This window comes from Heptranchias perlo, chromosome 1 (genome assembly GCF_035084215.1).
Source record: "Heptranchias perlo isolate sHepPer1 chromosome 1, sHepPer1.hap1, whole genome shotgun sequence".
NCBI lineage: Eukaryota > Metazoa > Chordata > Chondrichthyes > Hexanchiformes > Hexanchidae > Heptranchias > Heptranchias perlo.
Window position 1 is genome coordinate 186,681,833 of NC_090325.1, and position 27,148 is coordinate 186,708,980.

The 27,148-nt window shown below is 42.7% G+C and overlaps 1 protein-coding gene across 4 annotated transcripts; it reads left to right on the forward strand.

Moving 5' to 3' along the window:
• The first annotated feature begins 7,646 nt into the window (after positions 1–7,646).
• LOC137329435 (coordinator of PRMT5 and differentiation stimulator-like) lies at positions 7,647–22,092 on the forward strand. Of its 4 annotated transcripts, XM_067994419.1 has the most exons (6): positions 8,018–8,166; positions 11,248–11,346; positions 14,454–14,487; positions 14,597–14,845; positions 15,876–16,009; positions 19,214–19,302. In XM_067994419.1, exons 1-5 carry the CDS (start codon positions 8,104–8,106, stop codon positions 15,962–15,964), a joined length of 534 nt encoding a protein of 177 aa, XP_067850520.1. In that variant the 5' UTR covers positions 8,018–8,103; the 3' UTR covers positions 15,965–16,009; positions 19,214–19,302. The 4 variants fall into 4 exon arrangements, 3 of the variants coding, with proteins under 3 accessions (XP_067850520.1, XP_067850518.1, XP_067850519.1); XM_067994417.1 differs by lacking the exon at positions 15,876–16,009 and having other exon boundaries at positions 19,214–22,092; XM_067994418.1 differs by lacking the exons at positions 14,454–14,487; positions 15,876–16,009 and having other exon boundaries at positions 11,248–11,350; positions 19,214–22,092.
• Positions 22,093–27,148: the final 5,056 nt, after the last annotated feature.

A 27,148-nucleotide genomic window follows, 5' to 3' on the forward strand; every position in this document is an offset into this window, starting at 1 on the left:
TTAACGTCTCATCCAAGAGACGGCACCACCGACAGTGCAGCACTCCCTCAATACTGCACTGAAGTGTCAGCCTAGATTATGTGCTTAAGTCGCTGGAGAGGGGCTTGAACTCATGACCTTCTGACTCAGAGAGGAGGGTGCTATCACTGAGCCAAGGCTGACACACACAACATATACTGAGACTGATAAAGCTGAAGACAATCCATAGAGAGATTTTATTAAAACATGTTTCAAAGAGACAATAGCTCAATTACCTCCAAGTCAAGGTATGGCACCTTTTAAAAGCGAATCTGTAAAACAATGAGATATCTTTTTCTGAAAAAGAAGAAACCTAAACGTTACTGACCAAAACCACAAGGCCACAGCCCAAACAAAAGCACACCAACACTGCACACACTAGGTCACAGTGCAGAGATAGACACACAGAAACCAGGGCTTTTTTTTTAAGGTTATTGCTCTAGTACTCACAATAAACCAAACCACAAAGAATTTGACCGTTGCTGAGAAAGGGAAGTTGATAATGTGAAAACCCAACCAGAAATGTTCCAGAAATGCTGGACACAGCTCACTCAATAAAGGGAGATCTGCAGCAGAAGGTCATAGAAACACCATCATCCAATCAAATACTGTCGCAGAACTGCAGCTGATGCTAAGAAGCATGCACTAGAAAGCCTGTGCAAAGAATTGAACAAGATTACAGCCTTGCTCGTTGAGGTCTTCACAAAAAGCCTAGTGCTGGGCTACATCTGCAGCTGTTGGAAGTTGGCAGTAGTGACACTGATTCCAGACACTCCAGAAAGCATCTCCCCATCGACTCACTGGGTAGTCTGGGAAAGCTCCTGGAGAGAGTTTTCACCTACTGTCTCCAACACTACCTCGAGCACATCAGCTTCCTCAATTCAGGGCTAGCAGATTTCAGGCAAGGTAGAAGCACAAGTGACAACCGCCTCCAACAATCAGAGCATGTTTCAATTAATATGTTTTTTTGGGAGTAGAAAGGAGGTAATTTTGACTTTGCGCGATGGTGTAATATGAGTGATATTGGATCAGCTGCAGCTGCCCGTTGTACATCTCTCCTGATCTTCATTTCCAGTGAGAGATATATGACGGGCGGCTGATCCAATATCGCCCGTTTTACAAGATCGCCCGAAGTCAAAATTACCCCGCAAAGTGTCTTGGGTAAGAGATGGCACAAAGGCCAGTGATACACAGCTGTGCAGCTTGATGTTCTCAGTGAATTGATCTTCTGGATATCCAGTTTTCTGATGAAGTGACAGCTAGAAGGTAAATTTTACAAATTTGTGCCAGGAGCGTGTATTGGAATTTGGGCACAGACGTCAGGTAGCCCTGCAGGATTTTCATAAAATTTACCTTGGGCATCAGAGTGGGCACAGCAACTTTTACCAGGTTTTGACCAATAGCTGATGGCCCACAAGGCTCAGTTCTTAACCAATTCATGTTCCTGAGCTTTGTCAATTATATTTTAATTTCTTAGCAAAGACTGGGGGCTCGTTCATAGTTTGCTGAGAGAAGAGATTTGGAGATAAAAACAGAAAATACTGGAGAAGCTCAGCAAGTCAGGCAGCATCTGTGGAGAAAGGAACAGAGTTAACGTTTCAGGTCGAGGACCTTTCGTCAGAACTGGGAGAGCCAGGGAAAGTGGGGGAGGAAGGGGAGGGGAGGGGAGGAAAGAACAAAAGGGAAGGTCTGTGATTGGGTAGAGGGCAAGAGTGATTAAATGACAAAAGGGATGATGGTGCAAAGCAAGGAGGGTGGTAGTGGGACAGGTTAAGAAACAAAAGATTGATCAGGAATAGCTGCAAATGGCGACAGCAGAACCATTACCAGCACTAGCTGACCAAAAAAATGGGAGCAGTGGTTATGATCTGAAGTTATTGGAATCAATGTTGAGTCCTGGCTTTGTACTTGCTTAAAAACTTTAACTCTTTAACATCTTCCAGTTCTGACGAAAGGTCCTTAATCTGAAACGTTGGGGTCAATTTTAGGATGGCCGAGTGGGTGCGTTCGTGGCGGGGGGGGGGTTTGCTAAAATCGGGGAATCCCGGAGCGGTCCGGAGCCCGGCTCCAACCCGCCCACTTCCGGGTTCCCCAATGACGCAAATCGGTGGGTGCGCAGCCCCCGCATGTGGGACTCCCACTGGCAATTAAAGCCGGCGGGATGACAGTTTAGATATTTAGGGAGGTACTTGAGGTCGTTGACAGACCTCATTGGGAAGAGATTTTAGCAGGGATGTGATTTTGGATTCTCCTCAGCGTGTTTCCCATGCTGTGGGAAACACTCCCTGTTGTTGCAGACGTGTTTCAGTCAGCAGCCATTGGGAGATGCAGAGGATTCCTTGACAGTTGTGGGGAATACCTCATTCATTGCAGCAGGGCACTGTGTCATCTCAGACAAAGTTTTGCCTGCCACACCATTATCTCCACACTCAAAATTATTACATTATACCCTAAACTCTGTTGTCCAAACACTTTTACCTACTTTGCGGACCCCCTCACACTCACACTGTCAGGATCGGGGGGGGGGATTCCATAGCTGCATTCATCACTCCACTGGAGGACGAGCAACATCACCAGCCTCGCCAGGCATGCCGTCTACCTCCGCCACGTGGAGCTGCACAACACTGTGCTGCGCAACAGGCACCTGCACAAAGTAGTCATGCAACTACACATACACCCACCCCAATGGGTGGCATCAAGGGTGTTCATGGAAAACCTCATGAAAGGGCCTTATTGCACAAGCCAGTCAAGAATGGCCAAGACGTGGCAGTAGTGGTGATATGTTGGTGGTGCTGATGACCTCCTCTGCCACCTCGAGCCACGCCTTCGTGGTGGCAGAGGCAGGCCACTTCCTCCCATCCGCCGGGTGGAAGATCTCCTTCCTCCTCCTCCTCCTCCTCACCCCATCCAGTAAGACCTGGAGTGAGGCATCATTAAACCTGGGAGCAGCCTTCCCCCTGGGCTGCTCCATGCTGTAATTTTACCGATTTTCTGCAGCATCAGTCAGTGGAGGACTGCCCCTTTAAATAGGGCTCCTCCAGTTGACAGCCTATGATGCGGGTGCGCAGTCCGCCCGCTGCGCAGCTTTCCAGCGCGAAACCCGGAAGCCAAGGTAGGCGGCTTCAATTTACTTACGATCGCGTGCCAAACCCACCGATTTCACTGGGCGCATTACCCACATTAACTCTGTTTCTTTCTCCACAGATGCTGCCTGACTTGCTGAGCTTCTCCAGCATTTTCTGTTTTTATTTCAGATTTCCAGCATCTGTGTATTTTGCTTTTGCGAGAGATTTGGAGATGTGGTGAAAGGGGAGCTAGGTGGAGTTAATCTATGGGAAAGAAAGACTGATATTAATATAATGCCTTTCATGACCTCAGAACATCCCAAAGCGCTTTACAGCTAATTAAGTGCTTTTGAAGTGTAGTCATTGTTGTAATGTAGGAAACGCAGCAGCCAATTTGTGCACAGCAAGGTCCCACAAACAGCAATGTGATAATGACCAGATCATCTGTTTTAGTAATGTTGGTTGAGGGATAAATATTGGCCAGGACACCGGGGAGAACTCCCCTGCTCTTCTTCAAATAGTGCAGTGGGATTTTTTACGTCCACCTGAAAGGGAAGATGGGGCCTCCGTTTAAGGTCTCATCAGAAAGACGGCACCTCCAACAGTGCAGCCCTCCCTCAGTACTGCACTGAAGTACTGCAGACAGAGGGAGACAAGTTGATAACATCAATACATTTTAAGAGAAAGTTGAACAGGCATTTAGAAAGAAGAACAATTACAGGATATAGTTAGTGAACATTCTATTTTTGAATTGTGGAGCTAGCCAGGTGGACCAAAATGATCTTATCCAGTCCTGTACATTCCTATATTCCTGTGTGTGCAGTTCTTGCTTTAGTTGGCAGGATGTTCCTAAAACCATCCTTTCATGTGATTGAGAGGAAGGTTCAATGCCTTCGACTACATGCCTTAACGATGTGGTTGAAATTCCAGCAATTCATATAACTTATTCTTGAATTTAATTCTGGTTAGTATCAGCAGAAGATATTCCTGCCCAAATTATTTACTTCAAAAATTAAATTGGCATGACAATAGCAACATTTTTAGCTAATTTTATGGATCATCTCAATCTCTGGAGAGAAAGCAAGAACAGATTTTCAAAGTTTGATGAAGAGCTGCAAAACGGACCTTTCAGACAACTATAGTCTTGCAAGAGTAGGAATGTTGCTCTTGGTTTTAAGACTTTGGAGAGTTCTTTAACCTTATTGGTATTAAAAATATAGAACCAAAGACATTTACTGAGAATTAGCAGCTGGGCAGTTGAAAAGCAAATGCACAGTGATCAATTTAAATAGTCATTGGGACCACAACTCTAGATGAAGAAGGAGAACAATGAACGAGGAACAATAAAAGGAGGGACACTTGATTTGCACAACATAAGACTGTTGCCAAGCCAAACAGAATGGGGAGGTGTGTAGCCTGATACAAAGAACAGAACTCCAGACTGATATTAACCCTCTGAAGAACATTAAGGATAGTGATTACGGTTCCTTGATGCTCTGTCCTTCACCTAGTTGCTGCTTCCACTGTTAGGACGCTGCTGCCACCCGATCTACTGGGTCTTCTCTGCTGCTGTAACTCTGCAGTGCGACTCAATCTACAAGTTAAAGCTACTTGCTCCAGACCACTGTCTTCAGCAGGAGCCCAAACGGCTACGTGGGTGACACTGAAGTCCCCCTGGACTTTGGGGAATCTTGCCCCTTTGGGGAAACCCAGGGCTTGAGCCTATTTGCTCCGTGGGGTCTGAGAGGAGCAATATAATTGTTGGATCTTTGGACATCAGCCACTTCTCGAATACAGTGATACACTCCTGACAGACTGTTGTTACTAATATCACCTGGTGACTGGGGCACAAAAAAATGAAGGCAATCATGACCTTAATTAGTATTTGCAGCACCGTGCCTGAGCTGGAATGTGGCTGCAGGTCCTCTTGCAAAAGATTACAGAGCTCCCCCTGGGGAATCCAAGGCTTCGAAAGCACTGCTCTTCTGTCAGGTCGAGAGAACGCCTGCTGAGTCAATAAATTAATCCTTCTGGATAAGGCTGGTTAGATGTCCTCCTCCTTGCCTATGACACTTCACCTGCCTGGTGTCCAAAATTGCCTTCTGCCCTTCCTCAAAATAGGCCAAGTGTAAGGGTAGGCTAAAGGGCCTCCGCAGTGCTGGTGTCCTGACCAACGTCTATTCCTCAACCAACACCACCAAAAACAGATTATCTGGTCATTTATCGCATTGCTGTTTGTGGGACTTTGCTGCGTATAAACTGGTTGCCACGTTTTCCTACATAACAGTGGCTACACTTCAGAAAAGTAATTCATTACCTGTGAAGCACTTTGAGATGTCCTGAAGGCATGGAAGGTACAATATAAATGCAAGTTCTCTTTTTATTATTTACCATTAATTATTGTGTTTATATAAAGACTATGGCACATTGCATACACCTGTGATTTTTCAAGGCATAGAATAAAAATTACAATTGCACAGGCACATTTTTGGAAAGGGCAATGGAAAATGTTGCTATAGAACAAAAAGGTTTCTTCGCACTTGCAATCACTGATGCATGTGGGGAGTAAAATGTAACCTCTTAATTTCTACATTCTAAAGCTTCATAATGCTGCCATATTATTCTATTTAACTCTGAGGGGAAATTTATGAGTTCTGAAGTAGAAATTACACCAGGCTCGACCCTGGGTCCTGGTGGGTGTTGTCCCTTGTTAACATTGGCTGGGAGGTTAATATTGCTGAACCCTGATCTCACTCCATTAATGTAAACACTGTCTTGGTAAATCTTGGTTGCATACAGAAATAAAAGCAAGACTGGCGTGTATTATTTTTCAGCTTAATGTAAGGTAGATCCTGCCATTATTATTAACAGGGGATATTCTCCTTTACATATGGAAAGTTGAGAATAACCCAGCAAAGAGCTGTAATGGAAATGTAATGAATAAAGAATGAAATTATGGAAAAGGAAAAATTGGTGAGTGGTCATGGATCAGAAGATATATAATAGATTCCCATAGGACATTTTAAACCCACCATTTCTCACTTGCCATTTTAACAGCTTTTCTTGCCTCAGTCTCACAAGGTGATTACAGTTGAGGAAAACCATTCAGCCCATCTTAAATCATCCATCCAGAAATAGCCTATAGTGCCTCCATTGCAGTGTCCAATTGTTTCATAAATGATTACAGGGTTTTTGCCTCCACTACTCTATCTGGAAGTCTATTCCTAAAAATTGATAACTGTGTGTTAAGAATTTCCCACTATCAGTCCTAAATGTAGCTTTTATTAGTTTGAATCGGTGTCCCTCTGTCCTACTTTGTTTAATTTGACGTAATATTTCAGATTTACATTTTCCATTCTCTTAACTATCATATACTGCTATAATATCATCTCTCAGACACCTCCTTTCCAGGCTAAAACGACCAAGTTTCTCTGGTCTTTTCCCATGCCTCAGACCCCTGACACTAGGGCCGCAATTTTATCACGGGGTGGGATCGCTCTGTATTAGGGGCCCAGGTAAGCAACAAGCTCGCACGTCGAGGCTCGGAGAGATTTTAACTCCTGGGCCTCATTTCCAGATCCAGGACCCGACTCCCAGCTGAACTTGGCAGAAATCTCTGCCTGGCCAATGGGAGGTAGCAAGGATTTGAGCGGCAGGTGACCACCGCTGGGGAGATTGGGGGGGGGGGAAGGCGATCGCGATCAGGGGAGGGGAAAATGAGCCCAGGGCAAGGGAGGCCCAAGGTTTCCTTGTGAAGCCCAGATGAGCATTCCTGCCTCTCAAGGAAACCGAAAAGAAAAATTTAACTTACCTCACTGTGCCTCTTCTGGCCCATGACCCGGCAGGTTTGGCCTGGCGGGAAGCCGTCACAGCTCTCCCACTCAAGCCTCCAGTTAAAATAGCAGATCGGTCTCCACTGACGTAATCAAAGTCCAATCTGCATATTGAAAGAGGACCCCGCCAGCTTGGAGTGGGCGTCCTTGCCGCCTGCCCTTTAAAATTGTTCCCCTGCCTGGTTTCCACCAGGCAAGAGTAGTTAAAACCAGGACGTATGGATCAGCCTCATGACTCTACTCTGCACTGCCTCCAACACATGAATGTCCCCCAGAACTGGACACAATAATCAAGGCACCAGTCTGACCAGATCTTGATCTTGACTTCCTCTGACTTGATCCTATTCTTTTGGTTATTGTGGTTCAGAATTCTATTGCTTGTTGCTCTGCATTGGTCAGACATGTTGAGCGCTGAGTCTACCAACGCTCCCAGTTCTCTTTCGGATTCATCCTTGGCCATTCACAAAGTTCGCGGGCACTGCCCTTTTTGTTCCGCCCTCTTCCAATATGCCTAACCTGCATTTGTCTGCGTTAAATTTCATCTGCCATCGCTCTGCCCACCCAAATATCTCACTGGTTGGACAGAGACTCTTGCTCTCTACCCAACCCATTCCCAACTTTCCCCCACGCCAACCACTCAATCCCACCTCCCACCACGCGTTGCGCAGGCGCAAATTTATAAACGTAAGCGTAAAACCGTCACGCCTGTGCAACTTTGGCCACACGACCCACGTGTGAAACACGCCAACCGCGCAGGCGTGAGGTCTGATTGCGGTGTGGACTCACAACCCCGGGCGGGAAGCCGTTGAACGCGCGCCCGACCACCGCGTTTAAAATCCCTCAACCGCACCGGCGCGTGTCCGATTGCCGCGCAAGTTTGTGGGCGGAGCGGCAGCTGAAGTGAGGAGAGGTGGCCGGCGGGAGCTGGCGCTCGAGGCGTTACCGCTGCCTCACACGGTGATAGGGTGTTTTCAACCCGCCAAAGGTTTTAATACAAAGAAAGATCGCCGTGGTTATATTTTTTTTGGATTGAATGGTGTTCCATGATAGAGGTTCATTTTATGTGAGGGGGACGGGGGGGGGGGGGGGTTGGTCGGTCAGAGTCAGGCCGCCAGCCGCCAGCCGCCAGCGTTGTTGGACTGGTAGTGTGGTCCACTTCATGTTTAGTTTATCCGCCAGTTATCGTCATGGATGGTGAGGTCAGTAACCTTGTGTCACTGCCAGATGTCAGTGCAGACATTCTGCAAAAGGTATGGTAGCTTTAAAGCAGCCATATATTTTAACCTTGACCCATGTGTCGTGTCTCGTGACAACGGCGTTGTGCATAGTGATTTCTAACCGTAACAACCTAACTATACCTTTAACTGTAACACCCTAACCCTAAATCGTGCAGTGGCAATAGTTACTCCTTTTTTAACATTTTTTTTGGGCATCACCTCAATACTAACTCAAATAATGAGTACTCTCTTTAAAATGCCTTCTAGAAGCAGGTTATCTGTGCAGTTTTCAAAACGAATGCTCTGACACGAGTCAGAGGGCCAACTCGTGCTGCAAAATTCTCTGTATCCAGCTGGCAGTGCAGTTGTGGCTCGGCTAGTTTTCTCTCCTTCACCCGTGCCTGATTTTGTTTTTAAGGCTCTCAGGATGTGGGTGAGGCTGCATTTATTGTCCAGCCCTAGTTGCCCTGTGAAGGTGGTGCTGTCTGTATGCTACTGGTGCTCCAACTGGTGTTAGGTAAGGTATTCCAGAATACTGACCCAGCGACAATAAAGGAATAGTGATGTACGTTCAAGTCAGGAGAGTGTGACTTGGAGGTGATTGTGTTCCCATGATATTGTTGCTTTTGTCCTTCTTAGTGGTAGAAGTTGCATAGTCAGGAGGTGCTGTCGAAGTAAACCTAGGGAATTGCCGCATTGCATCCTGTAGATAGTGTAGATATAGCAGCCACAGTGTGTGGTGATGGGGGGTGGAGATATTGGGTTCAACGGCAAGGATATCGATCAAGTGAACTCCTCTGTCCTGGATGGTATCAAAGTTCAAGTGTTTTTGCAGCTGCAATATGTATTGCATTCCTTCATCGTTGCTAGGTCAAAATCCTGGAACTTCCTATCTAACAGCACTGTGGGAGTAAATCACCACATGGATTGCAGCGGTTCAAGAAGCTGCCCCCCCCCCACCACCTCCCAACACCTTCTCAAGGGCAACTAGGGATGGGTGTAGTTGCCTGCCTTGCAAGCAAATCCGGCGAAGGATGAATTAAAAAAGAATACATTCAGGAGAGCGATGAGTATTCCATCACACTCCTGACTTGAGCCTTGTGCTTTACAAAGACCACAATGAGAAAGTAATATCTTGGGAGAAGCCTGAGTGCAAATATTGAGGAAGGTTGAATTCTGAATCTTGACCTTGAAATTTTTCTTGTTAATTTTAGTGCAAAACTTGTTCTATACTCAAACCTTTTTTGGGGTGAAGTTATCAACAGGGAAAGTTTTACTTGCATTGCTTCTTTCATTAAGTGATAAGCTTATTTCATGTAAATTGTTTAGCCCGATTGCTTTGAGTTTCAAAATCAGTGGTTTATTGGTAGTTGTAGGTTTGTTACAATGAGCTTTAGGAGAGAGTGCAACAACATATGAAATGAGTTTTTACAATATATTGTGTTTTGGTTTAGTTACTTTTATCTTAAAAATTTGGTTATGTGCCTCTATTATAGTTTTAAGTTGCTGAAATGGTTTGTGTTGGTGGTGGTCTGCCATTGAAAACTATACAAATGCATGTGGAAATGTTTCACTGTCCTGTTGCATGCCCATCACTAATGTGAAGCTTCTATATTTCCAGTGCAATCTAAATGTATTGAGATAACAGTAAAGAAATGTTGTTGCTGTAGATTGGGATGGCCAGAAATGTTAATTATGACAGTGGAAACAAGACCACTAATCCTAGCAGTACTGAATTGAAAAATTGGTACTTCAGGCTCTTGGTAACCAAATGTGAATGCTGTAGACATTGTGTTAAAAGGTCCAGGATTGAATTTAATGATTTTAACAATGTGGCAGAAAATTAAACCAGATACCAGATTAAAGTTTTTTTTTTTTCTTTTGCACCTTATTTCTGCAACAAACTAGTGAGGCTGCAGTTATACTATACTATCGTTCTGAGATGTGGAGTACAAAGTGGACCCAGCAAAATCAGCTATACTGCAGACTATGACTTGTACTCTGCCCACCAGGGACCTTAGACATATGCATATAGCTTCACACTCCAGTGGCTTTTTATTTAACATTGAGTGGTTGGCATCAATTGCTTTTTCATGTGAAACATTAAAAAGACTCAAACATATAAAGCCCCCGGAGATTCAACTGAGCATTTTTTTAAAAACCCTTTTTCACTCAAGACTCCATAATATCGCCTGTCTCTGTTCATGCCACAGCCCAGCTGCTGCTGAAACCCTCATCTGTGCTTTTGTTACCTCCGGAGCCAACTAATCCAACTCTCTCTTGGCTGGTCTCCCACCTTCCATTCTCTCTAAACTTGAGCGCATCGAAAACTCTGCTGCCCATATCCTAACTCACACCAGAATCCTGTGTACTCATCACCCCTGTGCTTGCCGACCTACATTGGTTCCCGGTCCAGCAAAGCCTCAAATTTAAAATTCTCATCCTTGTGTTTCAATCCCTCCAAGGCCACGCCCCTCCCAATCTCTCTAACTTCCTGCAGCCCTACAACCCTCCAAGCACTCTGTTCATCCAATTCTGGCCTCTTGCGTATCCCTGATTTCCTTCGCTCCACCAGTCTAGGCCCTAAGCTCTGGAATTCCCTCACTAAACATCTCCACCCCTCCTCCTTCAAGATGCTCCTTAAAACCAACCTCTTTGACTAAGCTTTTGGTCACATGTCTAATATTTCCATACATGGCTTGGTGTTAAATTTTGTCTGATAATGCTCCTGTGAAGCGCCTTGGGATGTTTTACTACGTTAAAGGCATGATGTAAATGCAAGTTATTGTTGATACAAGACAGTCTCCTGGACAGATGTCTCATTGCTTGACTATTGCATTCTGGAGTCTGATTTATATGGAATATTGTTTCAAGGTAAATTAGAGAAGGGCTAATTTTAAATAGCAAAAAGTAAACTTAAACTGTATGTTTGTCTGCTTACAGGATGATAAATGTTAAGGATAATCTGCAAAGTAATCATGCCAAAGATATTGTTCTAGATGCAGTTGGATGCTAGACAGGATGAGTTAGAGTTGAGCTTTGAAAGATTAGATGGTCGTATCTTATCCTTGACTGTTATGTACATTCTTGATTCCTGCATTTCTTGCTTCGTAGGTTTCAGTTAAAGAGAATAAAGGATTATCTCAAGAACTTGAAGAGTTGCATATTAAATCAGTTTGCCAGAAAAATGGAATACCTGTATGGAGGCCTAAAGTAGGTATGCTGCATTGATCATGTATCCTTTCTGTCAGTTTTAACATAGTAATTACACGTTTTGTATGCAGATATAGGAGTGGTTTCACTTGCAAACAACATTTTTTCTTATTAAGGCACTCTATCCTGTTTTTAGAACTTGAGTAAGACCTTTCCATTCGCGAGATTAGATACAATACAATCCCCCACAGCCGAATAACTGATAGAAAGTTGGCAGGCATAAGAGGTGAAATCTGCAGGTGACAGTGAAGGGTGAGTTGCAAAATGAACAGTCCCAGATGTGTATTCTCTAACCTGTTTCATATGTGAAATCATACAGGTGGCACACTTCCAACATGCTGTGCTGTTCATACAAGGATAAATTAAGAGTCACATTCACCCACAGGGTGAATTACTGGAGGGGACAGATAAAAACTTATCCTCTGTCTGTGACAGGGTAGCCTTGCTGAGTGGGGACCTGTACTGCAATGTGCTAGAATTGTGGCTTCTGTAACGAAAAACATTGGGGTGAAAAAAGTGCAAATTGCTGCTGCCTTGCTGAAAATCTTGGCTTCTCTCACTCTTTCTCCCTTGTTTCCCCCCCCAAAAACATTATAATTTGCAAATTGGCACCTGTACAACCTGTACAATACAAATGCATTAAGCGCTTTAAAAGGCTTAAAGCTGATTCCAGTTCTGTACTGGGAAAACTGATTTCTGGATGCTTTCAAATTTATGGGGAAGCATGGATGAAAGCTGACCATTCTAGGCGAATGGAGGCTCACCCCTCTGCCCCCCCCCCCCCCCCCCCGCAAAAAAAAAATACTGCCAGATTCAACCCAATACTGCAACATCCCCCAATAGTTCCAGACTCTACCCCTTCAATACTCCTGGACCCTAATCCTCCCAGACCCTCTGGATTCTCCTCCTCCCCCCACCCCCCCCCCCCCCCCCCCTTGCTGGTACATCCTCACCCTGGATCCACCCACTTCTAGACCCCCCTGGTATGTTCTCACCCTGGGACCACCCAGCTTCTCAATCCATAGACCCGCTACCAATGGTTCCAGTCCCCAATAGCTCCACGCAGTAGTTTCACACCCAGCGATCCCTTTCCCCAATGCTTCCATCTGCTGCTCCAAATATCCACCTACTCCTGCTGTTGCTCTGAGGTACTGCTCCCAGATACTGATGCCCTTTCAGACTACTTCCATACTCCAGGGCCCCTCTTTTTTTCCCAGTGTCCAATACCACCTTCTCAATACTGTTATACCCTAGCATCGCCTCTCCCACTACTGTCACATCCCCAACATACTATTACCAGTGCTTTCACACACTGTACGCCCCGGCAAAGTGTTCTCGCACTCTGTCACCACTGCTGCAGCCCAGCTGCCCTCTCCCATTAATTAAAGACTCCCCAAGCCAACACTTGGGAGTAATGGAAACTTCTTGGAATCCATTCCCCAACACTTTTCCACCCTCCCACACCGCCATCCTTGCTGTTGACCCAGGACCATTCTCACCAATATTATGAAGCCTCATGACCCCCACTCCCCCTTCTCAGTGCTTCTGCATGCCTCCTACCTACACTGTGGAACGTGTTGTTTACAATCTTCCTAAAATAAAATAAATGAGGGATAAGATCAAGTGCATATTATACTAATGAAAGCTGCTGACCTACAATTTAACAAATATAGGTGTAATTATAATTTGAACCCCAAAATAATGTAAACATTTCCATAATGTAATAAAAGTGCAACTTGACTTATGCAATTACTGTTATCAGTAACCCTGATAATCGTCATGTTATGTAGCATAAAACAGAGTGCTATCTGATACACTGACAATGCTATAGGAGATCCATCAGTATTTTTTTTTTTTAAAAAGTACACCTAGTGTGCATTTCTTGTCTGAAGTGTCACAAAGTACAAAGAGAGGCAGTTATTTGGAATGTGCAAAGTCTTGGTAACTAAAAATATCGTGATTGACCTAGAAGCCAGAATTACTAACCCCTGACTGAGCTTACCAATCACTTTTTTTAAAAAAAAAGAAAACAAACCAGGGTTCTGGTGTGCAGCTTGAAGAACAATTAAACTTTACATCCTTGGGAAAGGTTGCAGCTTTATCTTAGCCACAGAATAATATATTGTGACAAAATGTAATACTCCTGTACTTCTAAAACAGCACATCTACAGTGCCAGTCTCCTCATGCTGCCTCAATGCCAACTCTTGTGGCTGCCCCTTCCCCCCACCCATCATGAGGGGAATGGTGGGATGAGGGACTTTGGGAGTGTAGATTTGTTGTAAGTTTTGGGGAAACTTGTATTATTTAAAATCAATACTGAACAGTACTAAGCCAGGAAAATTTCCCCTATTTGAAATGTCTTGAGGTGTTCCCTGCAGTATTTATTCCTGTGAATGAAAAAGAGGAGTTAAGTTCCACTTTTAAAGGAAAAAAAATCTTTTTGGTTGCACGCTCTTGTCCCATCTGATCCTTTTCCCCCCTCCATAGTAACAGGATTAACAGGCTCAGTGCTGCATCTGTTGGTGTAGACATGCTACCTGGGGAAGTTGCATAGAAAGAAAATAAATAAAACGGTAACATCAACACTGGTCTCTGATATGTTAGAAGCTGCAGGAGTGATTTAAAACTAGTCATACAAACAGACCAGAGACTTAAATACGTTCAGGAGTCTTATTTTTCATATTGGGTCGGGGGGGGGGGCTTGAATGTAACTTAAACCTTTTTGTTGCCAGAAGGTGTTGTGATGGATGCAGACAGTGTAATACGTCTCGTCTTCCTTTTTTTCAACCTGGTAGCCCTTCACCTAGGCTACTCAATATAATAATTCAAAAAAGTGATTCCATCTGATGTCATTGAACGTATCATGTGATAACCACTGATAATTATAAATAAATAAGACTATCAGTCTATATTTTAACTGGTGATAGGATTGGAGTATTTTAATGGTGTTCCTCATAGCCTTGGTGAATGAGATTAGCAATTTAATGTCATCTGGTGCTGAACTTTGGGAAGTTTTGTCTTGTGTCCGTGCCTATAACAAACTGGTTTGAAAGTGCGCACTTCACTTAAGATCATTACATCGGCGTCTATCATTCCATCCCTCTAGGCTGGACTTGAATGCAAGTCCCAAGAGATGAAAGGTCAGTGTTGTAACTCACTATCACTAAAAGTATTATTTATTTGTCATAATCCTGTTAATTCACGTATAATTTATTTATAAATGTGCAATACTTTTTTTTTTAAAAATAGGACAGACAAAGAAAGAACAGGAAAGTACTCTTGATTCAGATTTGGAACTGCAGCGCACCTGCATCATCTCCAGAGGAGAGGATGAAAATGAGCTAGAGGATGAAGATGGAGCTGATTATTCGGGTAGTGACCTGAGTGATTATGACTTTTCTCTGCCCCCAGAGGCCACCCAAATGTCTGGAATGGGTGTTGAGCTATTTTCTGAGAAAGAGGACTGGGAGAAAGAACTTGATGAAGCTTGCCCCTACGGTAATGTATTTGTGGAGAGTTTAGAGATTGGTTGGTTGTTTTTTCACAACTTTCATAGTTCTTGAAAGTCACATCTATGTTCTGCTTTCTGCCTGTGCTCTTTCTTGCATGTATGTTTGTGATTTTTGGCACTTTTGAGTGGAAATCCGATTTTAAAAACTATTCCAGTACAGTGCTTCTCATTAATCAGTGTTGTTGTATTATGTTGGAGACAGCATAAAATGTCAAACACATAAGTGTCCTTTTTTAAAAAGTAGAAACTTGGCTTATGTTTTGGGAAATATACCAATTCAGAGATTATGGTGGTGAAATTGGTCTTGGGCAGTGGCGAATCGACAGCTGGTTTTACACCCCGCCCGATTTTGAAATGCCCAAATTTGCCCCTGATTTTCTTAATCTGATTACCCTTTGTTGGGGATGGGGAGATGAGAGAAGAGGGATATTCAGTTAACTTTTTTTGAAGCAATCAATGGTGCTTTTCCTTGTCAACCATTACTGTTCTGTCAGAATGATCCATTTGGCCTCAATAAGTAAACTTGTCATTTAATTCTAACAGTTTTCATCAAATGTGGATGTGTTTCTGCAAAAGCATTCTGCAAATTTATGTCCATCTTGAGTGAAAGATCTGACCTATTTTGTCCATTGTGTGTATTTGTCAGGTTTAACGATTTTAACAATTCAAATTAAAAATAGCAAGTAAAATTTCCATAACTGTGAAATGTCTATCTTGAACAATCTCAGGTTAGATAAACTTTTAAATAATGAAAATCTCACATGTAGACTATACCATGAAATGCTTGAGATTTACCAAAAAAATGAATGAGAAGCACTGAGCTTTTGACTATCTGAAACACACAGACCCTCTCAATTTGGAAATCACTAAGTATCTTAATACCACAATTTAAATATAATTGAAATGAAATCTTTGGTAAATGTTTAAAAAAAAATTGATGCAGGACTTGGCCAGTTGAGTGGAATTTTGGTGCAGTTCAGTTCTGGTTAGTGAAACATCTGTACTTGGCTTGTGTAGGTAAGTGCTGTATTGGGGATGCGCTGAAGAATACAGGTGATTCAGCCACTGTTTCACTGCACCATTTCAAGCAAGCCCCAAATTTGTGATGAGTCCCAGGGAAAGGGCGAAACAGGCTGCAAGGCAGACTGACTGTGAGTGAGTAAACACTTCAGGAAAATAAACTGCATGAAAGGCTAGCTAGAGCTGGAAAAAAATTCACGTCTTTCTTTGCAATATGAATTTCTCAGAGTTTTGAATGAAACTGTTTGTAATTAGTCAGGTCCAAATGGATTAAACTAGTGCCTGAAGAAAGCTAACTTGCCACATATAAGGGCAGATGGATATGAAGGTGGCAGGACAAGTTGAGAAGGCTGTTAAAAAAGCATACAGGATCCTTGGCTTTGTAAACAGAGGCATAGAGTACAAAAGCAAGGAAGTTATGCTAACCTTTATAAATCACTGGTTAGGCCCCAGCTGGAGTATTGTGTCCAATTCACACCATCTGCTGGGTACTACCCTTTAGGATGGATGTCAAGGTCTTGGAGAGGGTGAAGAGGAGATTTACTAAAATGGCATCAGATGTGGGACTTCAGTTACATGGAGAGACTAGAGAAGCTGGAGTTATTCTCCTTTTAGAGTAGAGAAGGTTATGAGGAGATTTAATAGAGGTGTTCAAAGTCATGAAGGGCTTTGATAGAGTAAATAAGGAGAAACTGTTTCCACTGGCAGAAGGGTTGGTAACCAGAAGACACAGATTTAAGGTAATTGGCAAAAGAACCAGAGGCGAGAGGAGGAGAATTTTTTTTATATATGCAGCGCATTGTTACGATCTGGAATTCACTGCCTGAAATGGTGGAGGAAGCAGATTCAATAATAACTTTCAAAAGGGAATTAAATAAATACTTGAAGGGGAAAAATGTGCAGGGCTAGGGGGAAAGGGCAGGAGAGTGGGATTAATTGGGTAGCTTTTTCAAAGAGCTAGCACAGGCATGATGGGCTGAATGGCCTCCTGTACTGTATTATTCTATGTGCCAAAATAGATGGTGAGATAAGGAAGGATGACACGAATTACAAATAGCAGGACCTTAGGACAGGGAGAAGAGAATAAAATATACATTTGAAGAGTATAAAAAGCAAGGAAAGTGAGAGAAGTTGTTTTAATGTTTGTAGCAGTGGGTTGATTCATTAATAAAACTCTTCCTGATAGTCTGAGTAACTGTGTTCTTTGCAGTGCTGTGGTCAATAAGCTTAGCTAGGGAGATGCAATTTCCCTGAAACTGCAGGCAATCTAAGGGTCGTGACCATTCACAAAATATTGTATACAGTCCTCCACATTTAAAGGGAACAGTGCAAATCCAGGAGCTCAGCACATCTCATAAAGCTACATGGTCTTACACTGAAAATTATAAGACTGGGAGAGATATTCTGTGGTCCATCTGGCCAGTCACAATGTACTGTCATGTTCTCTGGCTAATATCGATCCAGTTTTCCTTTAATTTGCCCACATTATGTGCCTCCCCACACGGTGTTCTATACATTCACCATCTGCTGTGTAAAACAGTTGAATCATAACTGTCTCCATCTTCCCTCTTCCGAGTTTGAATCCATTGCCTTTTGTAGAGTTTGGTTGTCAAGCAGATTACAGTTCAACTTATTTATACCCTTTCAATCTTAAATACCTGAATAAGATTTCTGCTGAGCTTCATTTCTCCTGTGTAAACATTTGCAGCTCCAGTAGCTTTTGGTTTCATGCTTCTGCATTTTTTTCCTACTTTTTTTAAGATGGCCTAATTTTCTTAGAAAGAAAATGATAGTTGCATGTTTTCTTGCTGGCCTGGCCAAGACCCCTAAGGAACATCAGAACAGAAGTAGGCCATTCAGCCCCTCGAGCCTGTTCAATTAGATCATGGCTGATCTGTATCTCAACTCCATTTACCTGCAATGGTTCCATGTCCCTTAATACCCTTACCTAACAAAATCCATCAATTTCAGTTTTTAAATTTTCAATTGACCTAGCCTCAACAGCTTTTTGGGGAGAGATTCCTGGGGGACACCACTACAACAATTTGCATTTATATAGTGCCTTTTAATGTACTAAAACGTTTCTAGTCACACCCTGACAATTGGAGTACATACCCATTATCCCAATTCTGTCTCCTACCTCCTAACCAATTCCCTACCCATGTCAATAGGTTGCCTCCAATGCCATGTGCTTTCATTTTTGCTAATGGTCTCATGTGGAACCTTATCGAATGCCTTCTGGAAGTCCATCTAATAACATCCATAGACACCTTTATCTACCATGTTAGTAACCTCATTTAAAAAAAAATAATAATTCAACTAGGTTAGTTAGACATGACTTACCCATTACAAATTCATGATGGCTCTCTGATCAATTATATTTGTCCAAGTTCTCAGTCACATTGTCCCTAATAACAGATTCTAGTAACTTCCCCACAACAGATGCTGGACTAATAGGTCTGTAATTTCCTGATTTTTCTCTCCCACCCTTCTTAAGTAACGGAGTGACATTGGCAATTTTCCAATCCAAAGGAACAAATCCTGAATATTCCAAGGAGGGTATGGTGCAAAGAAGAGGGAGAGGGTAGCCAAATCAGTAGAGGCAAAAGCAAAGTATGCCAATCTTGCATCAAAAGGCTTGGCTCTGCTGAGTCAGAAGGCTGAGAGTTCAAGTCCAATTGTGGATTTCATAATATAATCTAAACTGACGCTTCAATGCAGTACTAAGGGATAGCTGCGTTGTTGGAGGTACCGTCTTTCAGATGAGATGTTAAACTGAGGTCCTGCTGGCTCAGGTGGATAGCAGTACTCAAGGAAGAGTAGAGAATTCTCCTTGTGCATTCGTCAACATTCCTCCTTCACCACCAAAAAACGATCACCTAGTTAATCATTGGTTTTGCTGATTGTGGGTCCTTGTGTGCAAATTGGTTGCCACATTTGCCTGCATAAGTGATATTGGTTGTAAATCTCTTTGGGACCACTGGATGTACTTGGGTGCTAAACAAGTGCAGTTTCTTTCTGGTTCAGAAAAGGTCCAAAAGAGTATTAAAGGCCATTGAGAAATACATGGTTTAAGAAATGTCTGGTATTTATTTTGTAATTGAGTTTTGTGATTTTAGAAATGTTCAGTAAAATTTCCACTCCAGAAAGGTATTTTCACCCACCAACATCAGATTGCTGTGGGAGAGGAAACAAAGGGAACATGTAGGAGGATTATTGTTGTCAGTGCAGACTATTTATCTTAATTCATATTAAGATGCTCCCATTAGATTCTTAACCAATAAATCTTACAAAAAGATAACTTCTTTTAACTACTGTAATGTGTTTTCTTCCAGATGAAGATGACCTAGAAATAATTGTTAGAAAAGGTTGTTGCGAAGTACAGCTTGTTTGGCAGGATGGCGAGACTTACAACCCGAGCTGTGATCATGCTCCCTCATTAAGAGCAAATATAGTAGAAATTCCCACTGTGCAGGGACAGTTTGATGATGCTGATGAATAAGGTCTGGAAATCTCATGCTGTTTGAAGAAAAACGGTAGACATCGCTTTGTAATTTGGAGTTTTAATTCCTCAAATTTGTAATGTTCTATAAAATGAGGCTGCCCTTTTGTGCTGCTGTTGATCACAATTTTATTTGGCTTATCGGGACTTGACCAAGGAAATTGAGTATTTTCATTGGCACAATTTCTTTTTCAAATTCTTTCGATTGATGTGGATATTTCTTTCAACATGTAACAGTCATAATGTTACTTTTGTATAATGGAGAAATATGTGATGTGTTCTACAAAAGGTGACTATTTGCTTAACATGAATGTACAATTAGTGAATAGGAATGAATGTGATGGGCACATTTTTTTCATTTGCCGCGGTTGTTTTTAAGACATTCTATTTGATATCTTTTTTTTATTTTTAAATAATGTATTTTGAATCCCTACATGCAGTTGTTTTATTTGGAATTTTAGCAGATAAATGCTGCTTCATACTATACAAACAAGTTAATCTGTCATTAAAATGAGGAGGGGAAAGGGAGATATTGGATAACCACTGTTACTTTAATATAATGGAGCAATATTTGTCTTGGGGTCTTCTCCACTCTATTATGTACAAGGTAGTGCTTATTTGTGTATCATGGGAAGCATATTGTTTTGGCACATTAGAAAAATGTTCCATCTTTGTCTTAATCACCTTTATTTTTATGGTGTCTTACACATTCTTTCATGGGGATCAAGCAGGAAAGTGGAGTTGAGGTCGAAGATCAGCCATGATTTCATTGAATGTGAAGCAGGCTCAAGGGGCTGTATGGCCTATTTCTGCTCCTATTTCTTATGTTCTTATCTAAATTTATACAAAAGCTTGAATAAGGATTTTTGAAGGAGGATACAAATAATCAGTGTTGAATGAGTTAAATTGGTTGCTTGAGGATCCTTTTGTTTATCCAGTAATTAGATGAGCCATACAGGCCAGAAAAGTGCTAAGTTTGATTGCTGCTCTGTGCTGAGTTAACTGATCTCAGCCAGGACACCAATTGGAGTTCTACAATGCCCTCAGCATCTGGGGCTCGGGAGGGGAAAATTGGCCAGGATACCTGCCCTTGGCCAGTAACTCTTACTGGAAGTGCTTTTGTGGACATTGGTTGTGGTCAGGATTGGGCTTGGCTCTGATGCCCCTTGCAGATAAATAGCATGTCTGTGCTCACTGTCCAGGCTCACATATGAAGAATGGCCACCTCGCTAATGAACTCAAAGGTGCCCATGGACCTTATTTCAGCAAGGAATCTAAGCCTCCAGGAGGAGGATGTTGGTGAGAGAATGAAGGAAGAAAAAAATTCAGTTGATCAAGTCATCACATGGTTTAGTCCAGGGGCTGCCGTTGACCAGTGAGCCTCAGGATTTGCCTATCTTACTGCGGATCTTTTGTGGCAATTGACAACAGCAAAAAAAAACACTTCCATTGATCTCCATAACTTCCACCCCTCCACTTTTTAAAAGATTGGATCTTTGATGGATTCTCTTCCCCCAGTACAATAACTATTTCCATTGCCTCAAATCGAACATGCTTGTTGTGCAACCAGTCTCTCAATTCACTGACCTACTTTCAGTATCCAGACCTGGCGCATACACTTCTTCACTCTGCTGCTCACCAAGATTTCTTGCTCCTTTACCCTGACTAAATGTACCTTCTACAACAGCACAGCACTTACTTTGGAGAGTAGAATCAACTCTGAACTATTTTCCGCTGCTAACCATCTTCAACGTTCTAAATTCAAGAAATTAATGGACTTCATGTCCAAAACTAAGACCATTGGCAACAGTGTCTTTGTTCCTTGCTTCCTCCTTCCTAAAAGCCCACCACCCCTTTTGCTCAATACTTTTTTCTCCATTCTTCTTCCACCCATCTCACCAAATCTAGCTTGTCCATAAAGCCTAGCATCTGCTCCTTCATCTCTCTTCACCACACCCCCCCGCCCCCAACTCCTGACCACCCAATTACCTCAGCTTAGTATCCATGCTTGCAGAATCATTGTCCTTTCTTCCTTCAAAACGGATGTCATCACTCCCTCTCCCAAAAAAACTCCTGTACTTATGATCTGTTTTTCCTTCATGTTTTTCTTAATACTGTTTGTGAATATTAACCTCTGCAATAGGGCAGGGTGGGATTCCTGGCGATCGTAAGAGAAGTTGGGATATGGGGAGAAAGCGGAACAGGATACTGAGTTAGACGATCAGCCATGATCATTTTGAATGGCGGAGCAGGTCCAAAGGACTGAATGGCCTACTCTTGCTCCAATTTTCTGTTTCTATGTTCCCTTAACCCAGCTGAATTTACAATCCTAGGGTCACTTCCATCCAGGGATGGGAAATTGCAGCAGCAGGCCTGAGGCCTTCGCTGTCGGCATCTTTTGTTCATTCCCTCCACAGGTCTCTAAACACAGGCCGCTTTGGCCTAACGGTCGGCCCTTGCGTATATCTGCCTCAAATGCCAAGAAATAAAGCAGAGGACGTGTTTCCCTCGTTCATCTCTGACCTACAGATGAGTGGGCACCAGGACAAGGGCCTGGGAAATGGTGGGGATGTGACCAGGTGTGTCCCTAAACAAGGTTTCAGTCTCCTCCATTGCCGATCTGCTGAAAAGAGGAGGCTGGAAAATCCAGGCCATACATTCTTGCAAATTGTGATCAATGCATAAATTGGATCAAAGCAGGAAAGGAAGGGGTTTAAGCTGACTGTGTCAGAAAAATAAAATATTTTACGAGAGCGAGAGAGAGTTTCCTTTTATGAAGTTTTATTTCAACGTTCCTTCATTTATTGTGGCAATTATCCCTAATAAACTTAATAAATCTCCCTGTTGCTTCCTCGGTTTGCTGTAACATTTTGCTGACTGGTTTATTATTTCCAATTTTAGGACTTTCATTTGAGGTTTGGAACATTCCAGTTCTAATTAAATAATCAGCTGTCTCGTGGTGCTGTTTTTTTGGCTTCCATTGGCGGTTAGATGGTGCCAAAACCAGTATAATTCAGCAATGTTAGTCATCCTCATTTTAAACTGGGAGCTTCAGCAGTTTCAAAACTCATTAAATAAATTGACCATTATTATTTTTAATTGAAATAATCAGCTCATACCTTTAGACCCGTGTACCTCGGCTAATGAGTTAAACAATGTATTTTTGTCAGGAGCAGTAACTGAAGCTGTGTAATCAACAGCTTGCATTTGTATTACACCTTTGGTGTAGTCTTTCTGATGCGTTGTTAAACCGAGACCTGCCTGCCCTCTCAATTGGACGTAAAAGGTCCCATGGCAATACAAAGAGGAGCAGTGGAGTTCGCCTGGTGTCCTGGCCAATATTTATCCCTCAACCAACATCACTAAAAAGCACATGATCTGCCCCCATCGCTGACCATTGCCACGTGTATAGTTATTCCCTCTCTGCCCATTGTCACTCTTCCATTAAGGTGGTCATGTATCTTATTGCTGCTGGTGGGATTTACTATCTGCAAATTGGCTGCCGTGTTTCCCTACATTACAACAGTGACTACACTTCAGAAGTGCTTCATTGGCTGTAAAGCATTTGCGATGTCATAAAAGGCGCTGTATAAATGAATGTGCTTTTCCTTTAAAAGCACTCGGAAGAGAAATAGACGTTGACCAGCAGCAGAAGTGTTTGGAGAGATGACCGAAAGCATAACCAAGGAAATAGATTTGAGGAGCTTTTTAAAAATGGCAGAGGGAGAAATAGCAAGGCAGAGGGATTTAGTGGTGGGGTACTAGAGATGGTTGAAGGCTCTACTGCCAATCTGGATTAGGGTGGAGGGAGGTGAAGGGGGAGATGCACAGATGCTGGAGTCTGAGGACTAAAGTGCAGAAGCTGAGACAGAAAGCTGGAGGAGGCTCCAGAGTTAGGGTGGAGTGAGGCCATGGAGAGATTTGTAAACGAGGATGCAAATTTTGAATTTGACCTGTTGGGAGAAAGGAAGACAGTGGAGTTCAGTGAGCAAGAGGTGATGGGGTAGCAGGACTAGGGTAAAGATAAACTGTGGGTGGTGGAGTTTTGGACAAGTTTGGGTAGGGTGGAGGTTGGGGATAAAGAGGTAACAAAGGTGAGGGTGAGGATTCAGCAGTAGTGGGGGTGTGATAAAGACAGGTAATATTGCAGAGGTGGAAATAAGCTGCTGTTTGGTGACATTATTCAAACCATGGGGTCAGCTTCCGCATGTGCACTGATGCCCACCTCTTACCTCTCCATCATCTCTCGATCCTTCCAGTGCCTCTGTGCTGTCACATTGCTTGTCCAACATCCAGCCTTGGTTGAGCTGTAACTTTCTCCAGCTAAACATTGTGAAGACTGAAGCCATCATCTTCACCCTCCCACCACAAACTCCTTGCCCTCGACACCATCTCCATCCTCCTCCCTGACCATTGTCTCCGGCTCAACCAGACTGTTTGCAACTGGTGGCTTGCCTGACCCCTCCCATCACAATGGCCCATACTTCTACCACCGTAATACTGCCTGCTTCAGCCCGTCCATCACTGAAACTCCCATTCATACTCTCCAGAATCCATAAATATCAGCTCATCTAAAATTCTGTTTTCTGTTGCCTATCTCCTATCTTGTACCAAGTCCTTGCTCAGCTACCACACCTTTCCTTGCTGACCTACAACAGCCCCCTAATGCCTCAAATTTAAAATTCTCATCCTTATGTTTAATTCCTTCCCTTCACTCCTCCATATATCTGTATGCTCCTCCAGCCTTACAATACCCACCAAACTTTCCATTCTCTAACTCCACCTCTTGCGCAGTCTCCCCCTTCCTCACCCCACCATTGGTTTCCGTGCCTTCAGCTGCCTTCCCTCCCTCAATAGCTTTGCCTTTCCACCATCCTGTCCTTTTCAGACCGTCCTTAAAACCCACCTCTTTGACCAAGCTTCCCCACAGATTACCGTACTTGCATTACAACAGTGACCGCACTTCAAAAGCATTTAATTGGCTGTGAAGCGCTTTGGGGCGTCTGGAGGTGGTGAAAGACGCATTATAAATGCAAGTTCTTCCCTTGGCTTTCTTTTTTTTCCTGCCTCAGTCATTAACTTTATTTGAATATATATTTGGTGGCATTACCATCCTGACACCATTTCCTGTAATTAATGTGCAGGATGTCAAATATAAGATGCCCATTTGAGATCCAGGGTGGTTAGGGAATCGGCTGTGGTGGTAGGTGAGTTAAAGGGACCATGAGAGTGACTTCAATCCTTCATATTTCAGTCATTTTTGAATGTTTTGTGTTCTTTTTTCTGCCAATACTTATGAGTCCTTGTGCCAATTTTTAAAAAAAAGATTCCCCTCCAGCACCATTATTGGCATGAATGGGTTTTTCAATGGGAATTCCCCCTCTAAGATATGTTTTCACAAGATGGTCTGCATATCTGCGGACACAGATGACACACATTGCTTTGGCAGACAGTCACTGTATGCAAAGGCTCTTCTTCTCAAAGGAATCGGAACAGCTAAGATATGTGAATATCTTAAACTGTAATGTATATTTCCTTGGAAGCAGCCCAATCAAGGTATGTCTCACTTTTAGTGGCACTGTATGAAAGAAGGCACGCCAGAGTGACCAATGGCCAGCACAGCCTGATTGGCACTCTTTAATGGCACTATTTCCCATTGGTATGTGAAGAAAGTTTTATTTCATTACACAACGATGATCGTACAAATGGTTCTTTATTTGATAAACTATACCACTGTGGAACTTACCTATAGAGATGATTATTTGTTGCTTGGAATTGACTGGCATTCAACAGATTGAAGGAGGTAACAAACTATAAGATATTAGTGCCAATAAGAACCTTGATAGATATGTGTGTTGAGCCCTCTTGTAAACTGTTGCTTTAGTTTATAGTTATATGTCTTAAAACCATGTTGCTGCACAATCAGAAAAAAAGGTTTTTAACCCAGAGCAACTTAAATCAGTTTGAAACCAGTAGTGGAAGTGACAACAATGACCACCTGCATCTAACCAAGCCAAGACTACTACTGCCATGGGTTCAGGATTTGAACTCCACTGCCATTAATCTACATCTGCTATTCAAGCCTTTCTTGTTCAACCTACATGGCTGGCTGCAATTCTTTCAATAGTTTGTCAGTCCAGCCGTGTATGGAATGTAGTTAAAGAAAATAATTCTTTTCAAAAAGAAACACATCTGCAAAATGAGAATGGCTGGGAGGATACAACATTATAAAGAAGCGCCGTCAGCTTCATGGGAAGCTTAGAGCAAGTCAAGCAAAATTTGTGATTGTAATTGAAAGATTTTAAATAATGTGAAACCCTGTAATTTTCTGGTTTATAAGACATTTTGTAGTGCAAAAGGGTTCCAGGTGTGCATTTCATGCAAAAAGTTGGACAGTAATGAAGCTTGGAGTGCTAAGAGAGCAAGGAGAGCGATTAGAAGTAATTTCTTTTCACAGTGGGTTGTCGGAGCACAGAATAATTTCCAAAAGGAGTGGTTGAGGCACTTCTTAAGAGAAAACTGGATTGCTATTTGAAGCAGAGGAATATGTAGGGCTATGAGGAGAGCGCGAGGCAGTGGGATTAATTTGCGATTGCTCGAGTCAAGAGCATACTTGATGCGAGTAGCCCCAGCTGGAGCCCCAGCTCATGGTCTGCCGGATGCACAGGAAGCAACCGTGCTGATTCTCCTTCAGGTCCCAGTAGTAACTGCAGTTCTCTCTCGCCAGGTATTTGCTCTAATAAAGAGCCTGCACAGACACAGAGGCTGAATGGCCTCATCTGTACTTGGAACCTCTATGGTTGTACAGTTCCATGGAACTATTTTTGCATATATCACTAAATGCACTCACAGCCTGGCGTAACTCTAGTGGGTGGAGAGCTATTCCACCAGCCTGCTACAGAACCCCATTGCTTCTAAAATTTTCCACTAAAAGTGATAGAACGTAGACTAAAGCCTACCCTAATATGGGTTGGCATAAAGGTACGCATGTGACGTGAATATGTTATACTTCCTATATCCTCTCATTTGTGCTGTACTGCTGCTAGAAATATAATTCTGTTCCTGGTATCCAGGGTTTCTACGGGACAAAAGGGGGACTCAATTTTTTTCTCCAGCTGCAGAGGCCGCAAGCCACGCAACATTGCTGCAGTGATGTGTGCATACAGTCAGCAAATACAGTATTAAAGGGTAAAAATGCTTTTTAAAAAATCCATTCGCTTTCTTTGTCTAACACAGCTGCGATTAACTAGAATGTTTATATTTTCCAATTAACAACAATATGCAGGTGACTGAATTAAAACCTTGCAAAGTTTTCAATATTTATTTATTTTTGTTTGGAAACCAGATTTCAAATTAGGATGAGGAAACACACTGGCGTGACTTTTCCACTGAGCATAGAGCAGGTGTTAATTGGATGAGGCAGAATTTCTGTCATTGAAACAAAAGAGGACTGACCCTCACAGATGGGCAGTTTACGGTGCTGCAGCTATATGAATCTGTTCTAAACACTCATAAATCTGTTCTGAACATACAGTAGCACAGCATACTGAAGCACCATTACTATTCACCACTCTACATCTAATTGGTATTTTGTGTACAAAGGTGACTTAAAGAATAGAATATGAAAAGTGACATCAAGTGAAAGGTGAATAGCGACTTACTGAAATTAAATTCCTCCCAAATGGCACTGTGACTTTGTTCAGTAAGTACCTGAGCCAGAAGGATGCTATGTTTCATTCATGGTCTGTGCTGAGTTAGATACCTTAGC

What these genes read in the sequence shown, in the direction of transcription:
- LOC137329435 (XM_067994417.1), top strand. Translation starts at nt 8,104, where the DNA reads ATGGATGGTGAGGTCAGTAACCTTGTGTCACTGCCAGATGTCAGTGCA. An exon ending in CAAGTCCCAAGAGATGAAAG is followed by an intron (nt 14,488 to 14,596) that starts GTCAGTGTTGTA and finishes TTTTAAAAATAG; the next exon opens with GACAGACAAAGAAAGAACAG. An exon ending in TGATGAAGCTTGCCCCTACG is followed by an intron (nt 14,846 to 19,213) that starts GTAATGTATTTG and finishes GTTTTCTTCCAG; the next exon opens with ATGAAGATGACCTAGAAATA.